At 37.3% G+C, this 21,375-nt stretch overlaps 1 protein-coding gene across 1 annotated transcript in view; it reads right to left on the bottom strand.

Moving 5' to 3' along the window:
• DSCAM (DS cell adhesion molecule) overlaps positions 1-15,703 on the bottom strand; it is a 370,474-nt gene extending 354,771 nt beyond the window's left edge. Inside the window, exon 1 of the mRNA XM_042867346.1 lies at positions 15,586-15,703. Within this exon, the coding sequence (XP_042723280.1) occupies positions 15,586-15,688 (103 nt within the window). The 5' untranslated portion in view covers positions 15,689-15,703. The remainder of the gene's footprint in view (positions 1-15,585) is intronic.
• Positions 15,704-21,375: the final 5,672 nt, after the last annotated feature.

The following is a 21,375-nucleotide window of genomic DNA, read 5'->3' as shown; positions in this document are numbered from 1 at the left end:
AACACTGGCAAACATCTTCATTGAAATTTACTCCATTGCTTTGCTCTCCATCTCACTAAGGCATTTCCCAAAGTTTTGCCAGATGTTCAGACATGCAGGCTGCATCTGAACTCATCAGCAAGCAAGCAATGAAATGGTTTCTTCAAGATGACTTATTTGCTATTTACAGATGTAAATCCATCTAACACTACAGTGAGAAAAAGATATAAGGCAGGATGGTGGGAGGAAAGCAACAAACTACAACACATGTTGAACTTATACAAAGGGGAGCATTGCTCCCCTTTTCCTGCCTGAGATTGTTTTAGGAGCTCTAGAAGGGCTGTGTCACAGTTGAACAGTCCTCCAGTGGTGGCTCACCACTCCAAGGCTGTATTATAAATACCGTATTACTATCCATGAATTATCCCCATATTCAAGGTTACCGTCTCTCAGATGTTAAACCATCCAAGTTGGTAAATCTGAATACAAACTTCATATTTTATCGTGTGCTAGGCTTACAAAGACATCATAAATCTTTTGAGAACATGCTGTCTCTTGAGAACTGACTAAACAAAGAGAAAACAGAAAGAAGTTCTGCACAGGGCACAAGTCTTAGGTATTTCTTTTGCCCACACAAGACTGGATTTTCTGCTTGGGAATCCAACATATCCAGAAGGCTATTTTTTCTTTCTTTTCCAGAAGCTGCCAGGAGACAGAAGACAACGTTTTTTGAGGAAAACAAAACATTGGACACATTGTTGTGTTTCTCTGAAGGGCCTGGGAGTGCTAGTGCTTGAAGAAGGGGAGCGATAATTGAAACCCACTTTACAACTCACCATGATGGTTATTGGTTTACAACAATCAGCAGGTAAGGCTTCACATGAGCATCTGGCATATTTCTTAATGAGGTTTATTCCCTTTCCCCCTAAATGCAAATGGTGATTTTTGGTGCCCTTCTATGAATAGCAGTAACAGCGTTACCAACTCTCTCCAAGTAATAGGAATCATGATGACTAAAGGAAGATCAAGCCAACATACTTTATCAGTATAAGCCCTACTGATGAAACATGATGATTCAACAGAATGGAAAGCAGTAAGGCTTTGAATCAGCTTTTAAAAGTGCACAGTACAGTTCACTACTCAGTTTTTTGAGAAGATATATTTGTTTCAGCATTTTTTTTTAAATTGAGGGTCTTACTATTGTAGAAATTTTTAAATAAAGGCATACAGGTCATTCTAGATGAAAAGTTGTCCAAAAAAAAAAAAAAAAAGGAACAGAACAGAAGTTCATGCTTAGCTGCTTCTCTTTCCTCACATACTGATTAGATATTACAACCTGTAAATCCCAAAAGGGATCAGAAGTCAAAGATCTTCCATATAGCTAAAAACAAATAAATAAATAAATGAAACAGCATAGGGTACTCAGCCCCTATTTAGCATTGCTCCCAGTCTTAGGCTCATCTTGTGGCTCTCTCCCAGCCACAACACATACCCTCATGGAGAGCTGTTAATTTTATCCCAGCTTTCCCCACCAACTTTCAGGTTCTGAGTGCAGCAGAATTCATGTACAATTTCTTCTCCTCATTATTCCTTTTCAAACCCTCTGTTCCCATTTAGAGATGTCAAGTACTTTCTTAAAACTCGCTTCATTTTGGGGAGAGAGTTTCTACAAAAAAGCCTTTGTTTAAATTCACAATTTATGGTAAACAAGGTGAAATGCCTTGTAGGAGATGAGAGAAAAGGGAAATGAGGATTTAAAAAAAAAAAAAAAGATTAAAAAGAAAATGTGAAAGGTTAGATATGAAAGATTTCAATGGCAATTTTCCAACTGATAAACTAGTCTGATCGAATTCTAAGCTCCTCTGAGCCCCCAGCAATCATGGTTTGAACTAATGTTCTGGAAGTAGAAAGAAACATTCTCTCTTGGAAGCAGAGGGACACATTTGGACTAAGTGTCAAAGGCAGTCTGTTATAAGGAGATGGCCTAATTCCCTTCTCTTCAGTTACTTTCCAATCCTCCAGTGGGACGGAGATGCCTGTTGAACAAAGATGCCTTATTTTTACTTACAGTCTATTGGCTCTTCACTCTCCTACACTTTTTGTAACTATTTATTCCAGACTGTGTTGTTCTATTTCTTATATGTTCTTAAAAACAAGCTAACAAAAAAATACACTTCCCAAGTCAGAATAAACATAAAACACTTCTCCTTCCCCTGCTCTTCTAGCTTCCCTCTCCACTCTGATCATAAGGTATCATTTGTACAGCTAGTCTTTCTGCTTTGCCCTCCCATCCCTACTGACTTTAAAGGCAGTAAATTTTCAGTGGCCTAACAGATCATTCATCATTCAAGTTAAAATCATGTGGAGTGAATTCCAATCCAGAATTTATTTTTTATGACCACCTGTGAACTCCAGAAGATAAAAATTCTGGACAGAAGCATTAAAAGGTGCATTTAAGCAAGTAAACAGATACCTGTTGGAGTATTAGAGAAGTAAGAGTTTCAATTATTCTCGAGATTGGCATCTTGATGTGATACAGCACATCAACAAAGTGCTTCTAAACCCAGTAGCCAAGATACCCAGATGCAAGAGCGTACATTTCAATGTTCCTTGTTAATATGCTGGATTGAATCCAGTAGTGACCTGCCCCTGCAATGAGTCCAAGGTTAAAAATGCCTGTGTACTTAGCTTAATAGGTTCCCATTAGGAAAATGCAAAAAATAGCATTGATTTTACTTAAGAAGATCAGCTCAGATAAATGGTGCGGTTTAATGGTCACACACAAAATCTTTCTGGCAATTTTGATTCAAAGAAAGTAAGTATCCTGCATGACTGCTACTGGAGGAGTTTGCTAGCATTTGTATTTTACTTAAATTAACCCAAAATATTCACTATTCCTTTTCCCAAAACAGACATTCTTGGAATAATGAAAAATAAGCAACACAGCAAAAGTAAACAAACAAGCAAACAAACAAGATGTGCTATTACAGACAACCCAGCCAAGCAATTAATCAAGAATTATGCAACCTTTTCGTCCTAAGATTTTTTTTCCACCTGTACAAATACAGAAGTTTAGAGGCAGTTTTAACTTTGAAATGGGAAAGGAAAGATTTCTGATTCTGAAAATATTTTAAATGAGAAAAGCATGGCTTTTTCTGCACCCCTTGCAGTCTTCTTTTTCTCTGTTTACTCCACCTGAAAAATGATTTTTCTACAGGAAAGCATTTTTAGCCATGCCAATACACATTTTTCCTTACAAAATAATTGACAGAGAAAATGCTGAGCCAACTCAGATAGACTTTAAATTCCACAAGAAAGAAAGAAAGGAAGAAAGAAATCTTTAAGATAAAAAGGAGAAAGATATTTCTGATTCTAAATGCAATTAATCTTCATTGATTAATATTGCATTTTTTTTAAAAACAAATTCAGGGTATTTACATTTATAGTCCTATGGTTTCCTTGCAAGGATTTATCCTTGCATAACAGACACAGTAAGAAAAGAAATCTAAATGAAAATGACACGACAAAGGCAAGATATTTAATCCTTTTAACTGACAATGCTTATGAGCAATGCTTTCGAAATCAAACTCTCCCACCAAACCTCATCTACCAAGTCTTCACACAGACGGATCCAGTCCAAGGCAATAAGAACTCAATAAATCTGAAGCACTGAGAATATGTGGTATCAATTTATTCATGGGAAAATAAAACATTCACACCGAACTAGCAAGGGTTCCTAAGAACCTCCTTCATGCTTTCTCTGTGTATTTCATTATTCAAGCACTTGCAAAGAAACAAAAAATATGGGTCCAAGTGAAGAACGGTGCTTAGGAGATTCTACCAGAGTATTCACCATACTCTCCACAAGAAACAGGAAATCTTCAAGATTCTTTGTTTTTGGTTTGGGTGTTTTTGTTTGGTTGGTTTTGGTTTTTCTTTTTTTTTTTTTTTTCTTTCATTTCTACGTAAAATGAGGGTAAACATTTGTATTAACTCAAGGGGATTTTGTAATAAGGGAAAATAAGTTTTAAAATGTGCAGAATACAGTATTTTCTGATTTTCTACACAGCTTGTGATACCTGAAACACATAAATTATTTCTGAAACACATAAAATATAAAATTAAAAAAAAAAAATCAGCTCCAGAAGCTGCTGTAATTGCTCACAGAGATGCAAAGTACTACCAAACAGAGCTCACATAATGAAGATGACACAGAAAAGAGAAGGAGAGCAAAATCTACTCAGTAAGTACTTTTTCTTAAATTCCTTCTGCAAACACAGTATCTCATAAAACGCTTTTGGAGCAATAACATTTAGAGGGATTCCCTTCTTCTCCCTCATTCTATAGAAGCGCCAGATGTATGCTGTGGCTTAGCACATATCACCCAAACACTCCATGTTTATGGGTGCACTTGTGCTTCATAGCCCTGAAATTGCTTTTTTTTTTTTTTGGAAGCAACAACATCCACTTTCAAAAGGACAGTTCTGTTTCTCCTTCTCTATGGATATTGGAAAATCTGTGGATTTTCCAAGAAAATTCATGTTTAATTTCTCTTCAGCAAGAAAGATTTCAAAATATCCAGTGTATTTATGAAATAAAAATAAAAACACTTAAGTGAATTAAAAAAAATTGTATAGCTCATTAATCTCCTTGTTTTTCTAGATTCTTCCATAAGATGTCTGCATTTAAATACAACATTACAGTTTATTTTATAGAATTTGCTGTCAGAATACAGTAACTATAATCAGTATTTCCTCACACAGAATCTATTAAAACAAAACAAAAAAACCCCTCAAACCTGTTTTATACACTTTCATTTTATTTACAGTATAGCTATATGTTTCCAGAAATGAATTCCGGCATTTCAGTTTTTGAATTGTTGTTGTTGTTTTTTTTAATTAAATGTTTTTCTTGTACGTGCTGAGTGAAAAACTGTCAGGAAAGATGTGAAAAATCAAGAGAAAATACAGTACATGAAGGGACTCTCAGACCTCACTGCAGACAAAATGGTACCACATGCACAAAACAAATGCAAACCTAAAAAGCACAGAGAAAGATTTTTTCCATTATTATCACTCAGGCAGTGTCTGGGGGATCACTTACAGAAATAGCATTAAGAAATAAAATGTTTCTTCTGTATGGGATATGTCACTTCAAAATCAAAGGTGTTTTACTAGACAACAGCATTAAACTAGAGGCAGTTAGGGAGGATATTTTATAAAGAGAGGGAAGAAAAAAATTATCTGTCCCCGGAAGATTATTCTATTTCTCTCCTTATTACAGACATTAAAAAATAACTACTACATGGCTGAACTCAAATGTGTTTTCCAAGTGTGTCAAGAATTTGGTGCTATCTTTTAATGAGGAAGGGCGAAAAACATTTTGGGAAAAAAAAAATCCCCTAGGTATGCAATTGAAAAACAAGAGAGCTGTATGTCTGATCTTTTTTTCCCTGCAGGAATATGTAATCCCTGAACAGTGCCACCCTGACCCTGCACGAGTAGGGGGGTAATTGTTCTCAGGGATTTTATGAATATCACCATCTATTCAAAAAGAAAGCAATGGATAGAAGAGGAAAATGAAATTGCAGTCAAAGTGAACACCCAGAACTGGGCTATTTCCCAGCTGGAAGAGAGCCAGATTGAATCCCCGGGCAGAGAGCCAATGAGACATCCTTGTGGTGAAGCGCGACCAAGTTCTAGAGCTGGAGAGTTGGCCTGAGCACAGAGGAGGGGCAGGAGAGCATCATCTTCTGAGGACGTGAGGATTTAAAAGCACTGGAGCATTTATTTCACCAGCTTTTCTCAATTCCAAAGCCAGAAGTGGAGCAGCAGTAGAACACCGATTTTTTTTCATGGGGAAGCTGTATTGAGCCCAGTTCCAGGACACTGCAATGAACTGTATCCTTCAAAGTGGAAAGAATGAAACCCACGCATAGAGTCGAAGCAACAAAGCTATACCAAGAGGATGTGTCTTTTTAATTCAGAATTCCTCACAATCCTCTCAAGCATATCTGTGGTGTCAGATTTCTCCTTCCAGAGCTGCCTTTTTAGTTCTTCGTGGCTGCATCTGACCACAGCCCAGCTTTGAAGAGCAGGGCTCAAGATGTTCCCTTAGTAAAGATGTTTACTGATCACAGCTGCTTGTGAGGCCAGGGTAGGACCTTGTCCTGGGGATCTGCCCTAGTGGCAGACCCAGGAGTGGGGCTGAGCCCCATCCCAGTCATTGCTTTACCCTCCTCCGTGCTGCTGCAAAAGGGCTCAGGGAGGATGCCCACTCACCTGAGACATCAGCAGTATGGGCATGAATTTTTAACTCCTCTGTTCACCGAAGCAGCAGTTGTTTTTGGTCCAGTTCACTGCACAAGATGTACAATCTTATTTTTATGCAGAGGTGAAATTCCTATATTAATTCATACTGAGTGCACAGAAAGTCAGTGAGAAAAGTGGCAGTGTGGAGAGAGAACTGTAAGAGGGATTTCTTTTGATTCATATTGAATTAGTCACTTAAAAATAAGCAGCAACTATTCCATGATGGCATTGGAATAAATATGGGAACATTCAGATGGGGGAAGGGGAGAAAACTTGCAGAGATAGGAAAGGACACAATGAGGCAGGAAAGAATAAGCTGCCACAGATATATACCTACATCCTTCATTGCATGCACCCGTAATTCTCTCCGGCAGTTGCATGATTAATTCAAAGATTTATTGATTTTTTTTTTCCTTGCTCAATCCCGCTGACCTGCTTTTGTTGACAGGTCTGTGGATCACACTCCTCCGCCAGCTGAAAGCATGGCATCACGTTGGTCTCCATGGCCTTCACTAAGCATTTCGACTTCTGCAGTACAGGCAGTATTTGAGCAGATGGTGAAAACATGGAGAGTTTATTTCAAACCACACAAACTGCAATTTTAATTGCAGAAATTTTTCCTGGTGAAAATAGTTCAGTTTTGGTAGGAAAAATGAACTTCTCACCAGTTCAATCTTTCATCTTTCTTACTCTGACTTCTATAAGAAATTCACTAGTTTTAACTTGTCTAGCATAACCAAATAGTCTGGATCAGCTACTGTTTACTTCAACAAACAGTTAGATATTGTATCTTCCACCTTTCTACATCACAACAGATTTCATCTACCACCACAGCACAACTGCACAGCCCAACCTCACCGATGGTAAAAATGTCCTTAATTCTAACTAAAACTTCCTCTGATGAAACATCATGCATACCACTCTTAAAATATGTCTCTATAGTTTAGCAATGCAGGTGAAGCAGCAGAGATAAGACACTGATGTCACAGGAAATTAATCCAAGATCTACCAGAATGACATTACACTTATTTCTAGTGAGTCATTCTTCTAATGAACCTTCCAGTTATAATTGGACTCTCAACAGGGAAGACAAAGCAAATGAGCATCTGTATGGCCATCTACCTTCAAAAATTTGCAGATTTATCGACAGCGATAGCACTGTAATGTACAACGTTGTTCCACTGGAAATCAGCAAGCTGCAACAACACACTACTTCTCTTTTCCTTCCATTATCACTTATCAGGAGTCTCCTTGATGTATTCAAAACAACAATAATACCACATGGCTGGTGATAGTTTTGACATTTTAATTCAATTAAGCTACATACACAGGCAAAAGTTTTATGGCATAATGAGCTCTGGGCAGCAAAGAGTGCGTTCATCAGAATGACTCTCATGCATCGATTTTGTTCCCTCACATCAAGACTGTCAGAGCTCACTGGCAGTTTGCTCAAGTTAGACATGGTTTTGTTGGGAAATCCCAAGCATGCAGTGCTTAATTTGGTCATATATTTATCCATTACTGCTCAACAAGGTGACAAGGTCACATGCCACTAGCAGAGCAGAGTATAAAAAAATGCTATGACCACCATTTCAAAAATAAAACTGAAAGGAAATAACAGAATCAGACCTAAAAATCAGCACACTGATTCACTTGCATATGTTCAAGCTCCTAGACCATTGCTACTAAATCTGACAGCACTAGGTCTTGCTATCTAAATATCACAGACACACACAAATCCTGCATATTAGACCAAGGTGATATATATATATTGCTTCAAATATTGAATTCAGGGAAAACCTGAAGAATTGTGAACAAAGAGCAAAGACAAAATCGAAAATTGCTTAGCAAATATCTGTGAAGGTTAGCAGTCAGCCTGCTCTCATTTTGCCTTTAATAAAGATCTGGTAAACATCACAGTAATTAAAGTGTAGGCAGCATTTATTTAGAGGTTTTACAAACCTCAAAGGGAATTAGTATTGTAGGAATTGAGGCTAGGAAAATCTGGCCAGATGAAAAAAATGAGATTCTCCCCAGGAAAATGAAAGAAATTTCCAGTACATCCGGAGGGACAATAATGTGACAGATATTTTCCAGTGAGAGGCTAAATGTGCCACTGAATTCAACCATGCTGAAAGAAACTTCTTCATGACTGGCGACATCAATAACAAGGTGGTAAAACAGAACAGTTAGGGCATCAGATTTGATAATGTTATGCATGGTCCAACAGATCCTTGGGCCTATAGATAGCCATGATAAGTATATGTGTGTTTATACACACACACACACACACACACCCTCACTGATACAGAGAGGAGGAAAGAAAGAAACAGGGACATGTATATCAAAGGAAAACATCCAGGTAGCTGAATCCCTAAAGCAGGAAGAAGAGCTGCAATCCCCCTCTTACACTCTCTTTTCAATTTATTCCTAAGAGTACAAGAAGTAATTCTGAAGGGGGCCTGAATCCAATCATGATTTCATGCTCATTAATTGAATAAGTAGAAAGAAGGAAAAAAAAGGAGGAAAAAAAAAATAGAGAAAGGATTGAAGGGCTCTTGTGACATTTTTTTTTTGTTGTTTGCTTCTTTGCTTGTTCTTAAATTGAGTAGAGGGAAAGGATGCTCTGAATTGATGGTAGCAGGAAGCTATCCATAACAGAGCAGCAGAGGAAAAAAAAAATTACAACATATCTCACCCCTAGCCTGAGCACATTTTGGCTTTGCTTCAGGCAAAACATAAGGGTTTTTTTGCCACTCAGACAAGTTTTTCTCCTTTCTGTCACAAATACCCACTGATGTTCTACACCCTCATAGCAGCCACGATGTTCATTCACAATGAGAAAGATCCTTTCAATAGGGAAACAATAGCCTCTCTAATATTACCACCTCAGTTTCACATGCATGCTTCCCTGTGCTGGTTAAATGATCAGCACACTCCCCTGCATATGGTCTGCCTATCTTCCTCTGTACTACCAAAACACAACTCTATGACATGTCGGTCAGACACTTTCCATTTTCATCACTCTAAACAGCTGCCCCCACAAAGCCAAGGAAAACCTAGCATTCAAGCCACCAGCACTAATTTTAGATGGTTAGCCTGATCAAAACATTCCAAGTGCAACATTGTGGAAAACAAACATGGCCTGTAGCCTGAAAAGAAGCCTAAAGAAAAGTCTTCTAAGGAACAGTAAAAGTACATCACTTTGTTCAGTTACAATTTCGGTTTACAGTGAACTGCAGAATCATTAGGGTTGGAAAAGACAGCTGAGATCCCCCAGTCCAACCACCAGCCCACCCCCACCATGCCCACTGCCCACGTCCCTCAGTGCCACATCCATACGGCTCCTGAACACCTCGAGGGACGGGGACTCCCCTGGGCAGCCTGTGCCACTGCCTTAGAACTGCTTCTGAGAACATTTCCTTAATATACAACCTGAAAAGCCAAAATAGCGGGTGCAAAATATTTGCACAACCTGGAAGTGCTATGTTTATAGTGCCTTCACTTGCTAGTATTACGAAATACTCTCCTCAAAAGAACAGCGCTCTCTGGAAAAAAATAAGGTAACAAGACATTTCTTAAATAATGTAGCAAATGACTTTTTCCTAAGTCTCTTAGGAAAACAGCTTTGTTGAAAAAGAAAGCAAAGAAGCTGTATATTTTCTTTAGAGATAGGCATCTGCACTTAACACATCCTCAGAAAGCTTAACATCCACGCTACTGTAAGAACATATCTATAGTCTGACTTGAACATTTCTGAAAACTACACACAGTAGCTCTCCAGTGTGTCAAGTAAGCTCAGCAGATGCAGGAGGCTGGCTGCTTAATTTTCTGTGTCACCTGCCGTATTTCTGTTAGAAGATAGTTCACACTCAGAGCTTTTTTCTTATATATACATTGATAAAGTGTAAAAAAGCTTGCACTCTGCATACAACTGCACCCAGACTTAGAAAAGAGCTTACATCTAGAGCAGTCAGTGGAATAGGTTACATGCCTGCTGAATGATTAGCAACCCCATGCAAGCCCAGACACCAAACCAAATCAAGACCACAACTCATCTCTCCTAGACATAGTCTCAAGCAAATGGCTGAAAAAAATCCATATGATCATCATCAATCAAATAATTCTAAGTGTGGGACTTTGCACACAGGGCCACTCGCTATAGAGACTTATTTTTTTCCTCTCACTACATACCATCTTCATGGCTGAAAAACAAAAGAAAAAGAATGAAGGCTCTGTATAAACAGAATCACCACTGTAATCTCCACCCCAGTGTAAACAGAAACCATAATTATATTTTGCTCGTGCCACCGCAAGCTAACTTCTGGCAAACACCGGGTGCTTGCTGCAAACCACAGCAGTTCAGAAAAGCCCTCTGTGCAGGAGATCCAAAAGCCCCCGAGCCTTTTAAGACAAGATTTGAGGAATGGTGTGTAAATAAATAATGTAACACATTAAATCAAATGGAGGTCACTGTACAACAATGACATTTCAAGTCGTCGTCCAGTGTGTCTAATTTCTGGCCCACTCAAAGGGTGCTGACTGAAAGGCTCATCGGCTGTCATCTGCACGTCTGTCATAACCCTTCAGGGAGCTGTGTTCCATTCATGCTTACACACCTTTCACTTGAGCTGCTATTCTTTCTGTGCAGATTTGAATATGCCATTGTGCACTATCGTTACTATTCAACTCTCTCTCTTTTTCTTTTTGCCTTTTTTAAGCAGTTGTATTTTGTGTATAAATTGGACAGATTCTTGCAAGGTATGTCATTAGATAGGAAAATGGGAATTCAGAAAGGTCAGGGCATGACCTATTCATGATCCTGCCCTTGGCAGGAAGCTATTCAGATACATGGAAAAACTCATCTCATAGTTACCAGCACCAAGACAGGAGGCATCCAGATAGAAAACACAGTATCACAGTATGCAATGAAAGACCAAAATTTATTCTTCAGTCTTTCCCTTTGTTTCTGTCTGTTCTTCCTTTCCCTTTTTTCTACCCCTTTATACCAACCTTTATTTTTAATAACCCCTTTCTGCTCTCCTTTCCTCTATACCCACACTCATTCTTTGCTCTCTGGAGCTAACTAACACATGAACGGACTCTGCTCTTTCCTTTCAGACAAAGCAGAATCAACAGTTATTTTGTCTTTGCCTTCTTCTCCATCCCAGCTTCACAGTTTTGTGTGTGAAGAACAACTACTACTACAAGTCAAGCGCCAGTCTCCCATCTGCCTCACAGTTGCTCAACAGCAGCAGGAGCACAATCTGCACCATGACACATTTCTATACTATACCCCTTGTTTTTATGACTGTTGGATGCAAGAAATGCTTTGATGCATTCTTTGGTCCTGCAGGACCTGTACTGTTTCCAGAGGTTACAAGATCAAAGCAACACTGATTCAAGAAGACTATTTCTTTGGGAATGGTACGTAAAGGAGAGGAGTGAGAAGGAAACTTGACCTACAAGCAACATGTATGCAGCTATCAGTCATACAGCATTAGAGGATTATTTAAGCTTTTATATTTAGTGTCATCTAACGAAAACGAATAAGAGCTGGTGACTGATGCAAATACAGGACAGAAAACTGCACATCATTACACTATTTATAATTCACATGAATTTCAGACTCTGTTTAAAGTCTTCTGACAACGAAGAACTCTCCAGACAAAAGTTGAAAATGGCTTCTGAAGATACAGCAGCAGATCTTTGCGCAGTGATAACTTGCACTTGCTAAGCCCTCAAAGACGTCTCAAAATTAGTGTTGGTTTTCTATTTTACTGGGACTTAAGAGATTGTTAGGCAAGACACACACCACTGAAATGTCTGATTCATTTTAGCAAGAGACACTGAGACAGTTATACATTTCATGCATTTCTAATAGACTGATAACTGCAAGTCTGCTGCTGTTCTTATGTGTCTATCATGACGATGTGCAGCACAGCTGTGTTTAGCAGAGATAGTTGAATAATTAATCTAAAAATTATTCAAAATGGTTCTTCCTAGCATGAAATTATTTGTCTCTTTATTGTTGAGAGTTGATGTTTTCCATTTTTCCCCAGAATAGATTCATCCTAACGATCGCTCTTGACTTGATTTAAAATTCTTTTTCCACACTACCTTTGCTCCAAGAAGACATCCTGAAAATGCTTTTTAGCCACAGATTTACTATCATACAGAAGTACAAAGTGTAGGAGCTCAGCTACCTCAAATCTCAGCTACCTGATCATTTCCCTGGAGACAGACACACGTACACTTTTTTAGTCCACAGCTGTCTCTGAACATGGATATTTCATGGACTTCAGTATTATTGGCTTACCACATTGCCACCTTCCACTTCATCGAGCAGAAGCCTGATCTATCATCACACCCCTTGGAAATAGTCTAGCTTCATGTCTTACTAGGTTTCAACCCACAATTTGCGACAACCTGGAGGCATAACATACAGTTCAGCTGCCCAGGCATTTTTATTATATACCTCAATTACTAAATTCCGCTGCGCTCCCTGAAAACTAAGCATGCAATACAAAGGCAGTTGTATTCTGCCATATCAAAATAAATAAATAAATAATAATTTAAAAAAAAAAAACAAAAAAAACAAGGAATATGCCCCTTAAATCCACTTTCTAAAAACTAGTTCTTTTGGGTGTTTTTTTTGTTGTTGTTGTTCCTTTTTTTTTTTTTAATTATTGCTTTTCTGCTGTAAAGAAATATAAAAAAATTTGCTTTTTATTTGAAATGTTTGATTTCCACAGAAAGAAATGACATCTAAAACAGTAAGAAACTGTTGAAAGAAAAGATTCTGGTTCAAAAATCTCACTGTTCTAGTAGCCAGAACTGGACTACACACAGACAGATGTATGAAATATTTAATTTATACTTGGAATTACTACATTGGGACTTAAGACTTTCAGAAGTTTGTCTGTGTACTACTTTCATATGAAGCTTCTCCACTGGAAAAAAAAAAAAACAAAACAAAAATCCCTAACTTACTTATAATGTGTGTATAAGCAGGGATATGCACTTCCTCAGAACATTGATCATTAGTAGAAAACAGCTCAATAGCTGTGTTAGGTCTAGTACCCTATTCATCAGCACTGGCATTCTAAGAAGACAAGCTTGATCAATATCTACCATTTGAGTTCATGGCCAGATTATTGCAAAATTTATTATAGGTAAAACTCAAGGCAATGGTTTTATGAAACACGTGCAGGCTCACTATCAACCTGCATTTAAGTGGTGAACAAACTAATCTAGCAGCTATTCTGGTTACACTAGAGAAATATTTTCCCATCTCACTTTTGCCCTTGCACATCAGGTAGCATCAACCTGTAATCTAACTTGTGATTTCATCTTTAAAACTAAATCTTTTCTGTAACATGATCCAATATATTAAACAGAGATTTTTAAGAGCGGGTTTTAATGAGTTTTATTTTATCTCCATTTAGATTTATAACTGTCAAATCACGGGACTGTGAGATAATTAAAACTGGTTTCTAAGTGTTCAAAGTGTTTTAATAGATTTTTAATGTCTGTAGCTTAGTCAACCGAAGTCAGAAGTGGCATTAAGAAAAAAAAGATGCAAGTACATAGACCTAAATTTCATTATGCACGTTTATCCCCCAAAAGTTTAAAGGATAGAAATCAAGATAGACTAACCAGAAATAAACTATTTTAAACATAGTAGTCACAATGGTCAGCAGAGATGCCACGCTTTCTTCCCTATAGACCTGTGTCTTCTTATCCTGACTCCCAAAAAGAAAGCAGGCATATTTTATTACAGAATGAATAAACTTGAGAAAATATTTTGGTAATTAACCATGTACATATACATATTCTTTTCTTTCACATGCAGATGTATGTGCATCATCTGTCAGAGAAGGAAATAAATACATTCATCCACTGTTGTATTAGATAACCTTAATCACAGTTCTGTACCATTACGAATAGAATAACGGAAAGCTTACTTGTCTATTAACTATGAACTTTCAGTGTTGGTTGTTTGTTGGTGAATCCTACAATACAGATACAACAAACCTATTTGTGGCAATGCTTATTTTGCCCAGTGGCAAATGGGCAAAATATATTCCTGATCAAAATACAGAAGCACAACAAAGTGGATTTGACAGACCTAAACAGTGTGCCACAAGTGTAGGACAAGTGATCATGAATTAAATGGTACTTAAATAGTTACAAAATCTTTAGAGAACTATATGGAATATAACTCCCAAAAGAATTTTTTTTTTTAAAAAAAAAAAGCTTACACAAGGAATCAAAGGAATCAATAAACTACACAGAGAAATAAAATCTAGAACATGAGTCATAAAGAAACGTATTTTCATCAATGTCACATTTGTCAGAAAGGAAAGGAAAGATTATTAATGCACTGAGAAGTGCAAAAACGTTTCTAAATATTGTAGGATCATAAACACAAACACATTTTTAAATACACTCTGCAGCAACATTCAACTTAAACTACTTTTTCCATTCTTCACTGCCCTGAAAAAATATACTTCAACTTTCTGCTTTTAAATCATTTGTATGAGTAACAACAGAAGTGCTGAGTGTAATATATAATTTGGATATGTACCACAGTGAAAATACTTTTATGCATACATACAGCCTCCTGTGAATTTCTTAAAACGTTTAAGCTTTATAATGTTGGATGTTCTTTGCATGAAATCCCTATACTTCTTGAGCATTGCCTCATATTGGCAATTGATGCATGTAACTTTTAGAATTTATTGCTATACTTGAATTTTTTTGCCTTGTAGCACTGCTCACAGCGTGCTTAAGCCTCTAGAGTTACCTATGAAGGTATTTGAGAAAAAAAATACTATGAAGGCATGAATACCAGTTACACAGCCCATTTAAAGATAACCAAACAAAATTTAGACTCAGAATTTCTTCTAATCCATGAGTAACACTATTACTGAAAAACAAGTACAACTCAACACATGCTTTATGACACTCAAATTTATTTGGCATGTAAGGGTTTCTTATCAAAGTTAAACCACAAGCCCACTGTCACAGCAACCAGGAAGCTGATTTTATATCTAGTATAAAACAAAAACCATGTTAGTATCCCCTCAAGCATGTTAGAAAAAGCCAGGCTGTCTAAAACCTTCATGTCACATACAGTCATAAGGATGCAGCAACACTAATATGAAATATGTTACTGAAAGGGTGACATACGAGTCTACAACTGACTCAAAGTAAACAGCAGGTATTTTGGGGAAAAGACAGCAACCACTTCTGCCATTGCCAATTGAGAAAGAAAATCATAAGAGCCTACCTGAGACAAGCGAGACTGTGTCTTTCTCCCATGAGACAACAGTGATGTATGCCTCCACAGAGGAGGGGATAATGCACTTGAACACTGCTACATTGCCTCTCATGGCTTTCTGGTCCTCCACACGGACTGTATAGGGTTCCCGTAAAACTGAAAAGAAAGGAGTAGGTTCCATTAGCAAGTCATAATCACACATCCCATCTAATACAAAATTCCCCCATCAAGATTCGTCAGGTTGTGATTTTTTAAATGTGTTTAAATGATGGTTTTGCAAGACTAATAGTTTTGAGAATTAGTACAATTCCCAGATCTTTCTATTTACTCAGAATCTGTATTTCGTCATGTTTCTGTGTTCCTCTCCTAATTCTGGTAACAAGGAGAAATAAATATGCAGTTACTGCAAAACTCTATGGGTGAATTGTGTTACACCTTCTGTTACTTCTCTTGTCTCTTGTGCCATATTTATCATCACAAATGGTTTTCTACTCTATCCAGGAGTACAAATTACATGCAACTACGGTAGGTAAAAAAGGCATCCAAAGGGTAGAAGAGAAGGACAGTGTCATTTAGGATTTTGAAGAAGTGAAAAACAAAGGAGAAAATCAATGAAGGTGACAGAAGAAAAAAAAAGAAAAAAAAAAAAAGAAAAAGAAAAAAACCCACCACCAACAACAGTGTTTCAGAAACACAGAGAAATTATAGCAGGTAAGATAGAACCACATTTAATTGCCAGCACGGAGAGAAATAAGACAGTGATAACAAAACAGTAGCTGTGACTGGGAGTTGTTTTAAAAACATATGGAAGCATTAAGATCCAGGATCTGATTTGACTAGCAAACAGAAAATTAAGTTAATAGCCAAATAGAAGAAAAAGGAACAGGGAAAATTCTTCACATGAAACTAGCATTAATCAAAAGACATGAAACTACATTGGTAAGATAAGTGGAAAGAAGGAAAATTCTAACATTGAAACAACACAATGAAGGAGTGGTGAAAATCTGTAAGCAGTGGTTAACAGAGAAGAAGGCAGAGGAGAGAAGTAGTACCGCTTGTAAGGGATAGCATCTAAGTGGGTAAGAAATGAAGGACAAGCATTAATGTAAAATCTGTACAGTATTGTAAGACCAAGGTGCAAGAAAATAAATTACCACAGCCAATGTAGTTAAGGAGCTAGAGACAGTGGTCAAGTGAGGAACAGTTTCAGCAAAAAACAAGGTAAAATGACACGTGTGTTTAATGCATGCATAGGTCTGAAAGTAAAAATTATTGGCAACTCCAGCACAGCAATATAACCAAATTAGCAATGTGAAATTGCCATATTACAGTGATATTTCCTGCCCATATACCCTGCCCACAATCACGTACAATGCTCTACCCATTACACTTAACCACATTCACTCTAGACTGAAGAGATACATGCCAGGAGCACTAGAATTTTTAAAGGTCATTCCTACTCAATGTCTTTAAAGAAAAAAAGAAGTCAGCATACTAGAATGTAACTGTTTTTCACAAATGCAAACAGTAGCAAGTTTTCAGGACCAGTGCAACCACTGCAGAAAGAAAGACTGGAGCTCTCTATCCCAGTCTCAATCCCAAACAGGATGTATCAACGGAGCAGCTAGAAACACTAAAAAGAAGTAAATGCATTTAATGATTAACTAAATATCGCTTAAAATAAAATCAAGACAAATCCACCTTCTACAATGCAATCATTCACTGAATTTGAACAAAACAAAACAACAACAACAACAAAAGACTGATTCAAAATTTTGAATCAGAAATTGAATTTCTTAACTCCACTGTAAGTACACTCTGGGCAGAACAGATATTATAAGCACCTTTAATAATAATGATGTCACAACCGTGGCTACCCTGGCACGAAGCAGCTCCTTAGTTATTTTTCATTTTAGCAGCAATACACTAGCACATTGCTAAAGGTCTCTTACTTTGAAAATCTGCCAAATTTTTAAATCTTACTGCCCAGCTGATCATTTCAGTAAGTGAATAGAAAGTATCTGTGAGGCACAAAAACTAAAAAGAGACTTATTCATTTCTTATTGAAAAGTTTACATTATTGTGGTTTCAGAGATGCCCTCAGTTATTTCCGAAGGATAAATGGCTCCCATGAAAGACTTGCTGATCATCTTGAAAATCCCAGTTCTCTGAATCATGAGTTTGTACGAGAAATTCAGCCTTCTTTCTAATATATATATACACACACACACACACACCCCTCTATTCCCATGCAGGATTGTCTTGGAAGAAGATTGAGTTTGGGTTTGACTCTGGTTTTTGTTTTATTGTCATTTGTTTTCTGCTTTGTTTTAGTTGGTAGTTTTCTTTTTTGAGAGGGGAGAAGAGATCATTGTGTGTAATAGTTATATTCAAAAAAACACAAATACTATCATCTGCAAGTTTGAAATCTTATAAATGCCATAATCTTATATCTTAAGGAAGTAAGTTAGTTTCAGGCTTTTGCAAGCTGACTGAGAATGAATTATTAATATGCATAGGAAATTTCCTCAAAAATTGTATCTTCCTGTGGCTTCCTGTGACAGAGAATTACTCAAGGTAAGACTCACTAGTAACTATTATCTGCTATCAAGCCCAGTTAGAGCTCTAGAGCACAATACTAGCTCTTAAGAAGGAAGGGAACATGTTTAATTTGTTACCTAAGTTGCACACTATCCACATGAAGCAGCATCTCAAATGAATGGATCAAAGGTAAGAGGCCAAAAAGGAGAAGAAAGGGGGCTAAAAAAAGTGAGTCAAGGAACATTGCTCCAAAAGTAATGCCTTCTACTTATTTTCGTGGAAGCTGCAACAGATACAAAGAGCACAATATCACTATTTGATAGAGCAAATTCTCAGCTACAAAACACTATTTGTCAACTTAGTTACCACCACTAGCTCTCTGCATTCATTCAGCAATGAACAAGAGCCTCCACGCCATGCTCATAAAAATCTGTATTGGTGGAGGTGACTTACTGCTGTTGTTGCTACTGCTGGATTGCATCATCCACTGCCTCACAGTGCTCACATTCAGTGTTTGGTCTACACTGATGTACAGCAACCATCAATGAGTGCTAATGGGTGCCATTTTTTCTGCATGGAGATATACAGTGACATGCCTTTGCCTCACACACACTCCCATGTCAGATCTCATTTTGTCAGACTGCCCCTCTGCTGCCATTTATCACATAGCAACAAAACATAATGAAATATTGGTGGGAAGTTTCAGCATCTATTTCCATATCACCAATATCCACCTCTGACATAATGGGCCAACATAATAAAAATAGGAGGCATTACTTCTGGAGCAGAACTCATACTTCTTGTAAAGCCTTTTTGCACATCCTGCTTCCATTTGTAAAGTTCATTTCTCAAGCAGAATTGGAAGACTTCTGGAGTTCCATGAAAAAATTGAAAGCTGTGCAACAGATATAGCCATATCCTATCATCTATATTGTATGCTTCTCCAACTGAATGAGCATTAAATCACAGCTAACAAAATTACTTATCTAAGAAATATAAGTATTGGAAACTAACATTTCAAAAAAGAAAAAGCTGCCAAAATATTTTCCTATATATTGGGAAAAATTGCTATCCCAACTAACAAATTGCAAAGGACAAAAATATGTTCTCATAAAATATAATTCTGCCAGATGTATTTCTAGCATATCCATCAAAGTTATCCCAACAGCTGAAAAAAATTCAATCTTTCTTGGTCTGTGAACAATGAAGTATTTTCAGGGAAAGCATAAGTCATTACAGGAATTCCACATACATGTAACATGCAAACTTGGTTATCATAGTTATTTCTTGTAAAAGAAAATAAGTACTATTTCACACTAAATTTAGTGTGAATAAGATAAATGAAATTCTTAAAATCTCTTTTTTCAGTTTACCTTCCAATTTCCTACAAACTCCAAATATCTGAATGTTAGTTCATTGTTAAAAAGAGTAGAATAAATCCCCACATAAGATGATGAAGTCAAGTCTACTTAGTAACTGCTCACAGTTATCCCTCCATGAATCCTGTGAAGGCGTATCTCAAAAGAAAAGACACTTCTGAGAAAAGACTCGCAGTTCCACCACCAACAAAGGCTACACGGATTTGCATTAGGCAAGGGTCAGCTTCCAAAGCAGCTTTTGTTTGTTTGAATATTTTAATTAACTGAAGTGGGTAGACAAAACCTTCAGAAAGTATGCAATCATGTTTACATATTGCAGCAAAAGGCCTGATTTTGATCCCACTGTAGTTCCCTACTTATTCACTCAGACGGCATACAGTCAGCACAAGAAAACAGATACAAATCATTATGCTAATTTGCATGTTTTAGCTCAAACACCAAGTACTGACTACATATCAACACCTTTACCTAAGTTATTATCAAGGACACAAGCTTCTTCCTCAAAACAAGGCACAACTCAACACAAGCACCTAAGAAGAGGCATGATCAGCCAAGCATTTTACTTTTTTTTTTTCCCAACTGTTTCACAAAACCCAAGGACTACATCCTTATCTCTCACAGCTTTTTAATCAGTACGCATGGTCTGATTAAAAATTTCATTTCTGGTTCATTTTTGCTCAGCTCAGCTGATCATGATCTTTGGAAAACTAATTTTTCACCACCAAAGCAAAAACGAATCAGGAAGAAAGGAAAAAGAATACACTATTTCACATAATAATCATAAGGATTTCTCAGGTTATTCTTCTCACCTTAACTCCTTTGATTTACAATTGCTACTACTTTTCAAAACACCGAACTTTCCCCCCTCCCCAAGCCCATTTCAGACATAAAAAAGGCTGTGCTTACCGGCCTTAATGTGAACATCCTGACTTCTGATTTTCCCTGAAGGATTTTCAGCTGTGCAATAGTAAGTGTTATCATGGATTAAGTTATTAAAGCTTGAAGGAGGGAAGGGGAAAATTTGGAGAGTGCCATTGGGGTGGACGTGGCGGATCCCTGGGACATCGTAGATCTCCTCGCCTGTTGCTAGGTACCATCTGAGCGTCACCGGGGGGATCCCTGCTGCTGGACAGGGTACCAATGTCCCTGTGGTGCTAGCAAACACTACCTCTTGCAGAGATGCATTGACAAAATATAGACTGGCGTGTAGATCTTCACTGAAAACTGAAAGACAAAAAAAGGGGGGAAAAGAGATATTTTGAAAACCTGAAGCACAAGCTATTTCTATTAGCATTTATAAATTTGTATTTGCATGGCAAAATGACATATGAAGTAATCACAAATTTTGCACAAACAGTGAAAATTCACCATCATTCCTTAATAACAACACACTATATTTCTAATACAGGTGCAACTTAATAGACACATTATCTAATTGGTCAGGTATCTCTAATAAGCAAAGACACGCTTTTTTGGTAATGGTGATTCTGCCATCTGTGTAACTGTAGTCCCCCTCCCAACCAGAAACAGAAGATTTTGTCACACAGTGGTAGTTAGCATTGGCCAGAACACAAGGTTAGCCCTCATTCTTCTGAAACTTATTCAATAGGCTATTCAGCTATTACCCAGATAGCTTGAAGATTCCAGTTTCCCTAACATTCCATCTGAAATACTTCCCTAATGCTCTTCTGCTTGAGAGACTACCAGCATAAGTCAGTTTTTGTTTTTCAATAAACACTGGGTGACACTACAAACAATACCACCCTATTGTCCATTTGTATATAAAACTAACTACTGAAAACCACCAGTTTTCCTTGAGATACACAGATAAACTTACACATTTCACAATATCTTGAATATAGTGAATACTGACATGATT

The sequence above is a fragment of the Lagopus leucura genome, unplaced genomic scaffold (genome assembly GCF_019238085.1).
Source record: "Lagopus leucura isolate 7727_CA_CO unplaced genomic scaffold, USGS_WTPT01 Super-Scaffold_100001, whole genome shotgun sequence".
NCBI lineage: Eukaryota > Metazoa > Chordata > Aves > Galliformes > Phasianidae > Lagopus > Lagopus leucura.
Note: the sequence above shows the minus strand (reverse complement) of the source record. Positions and strands in the feature narration are given on the sequence as shown.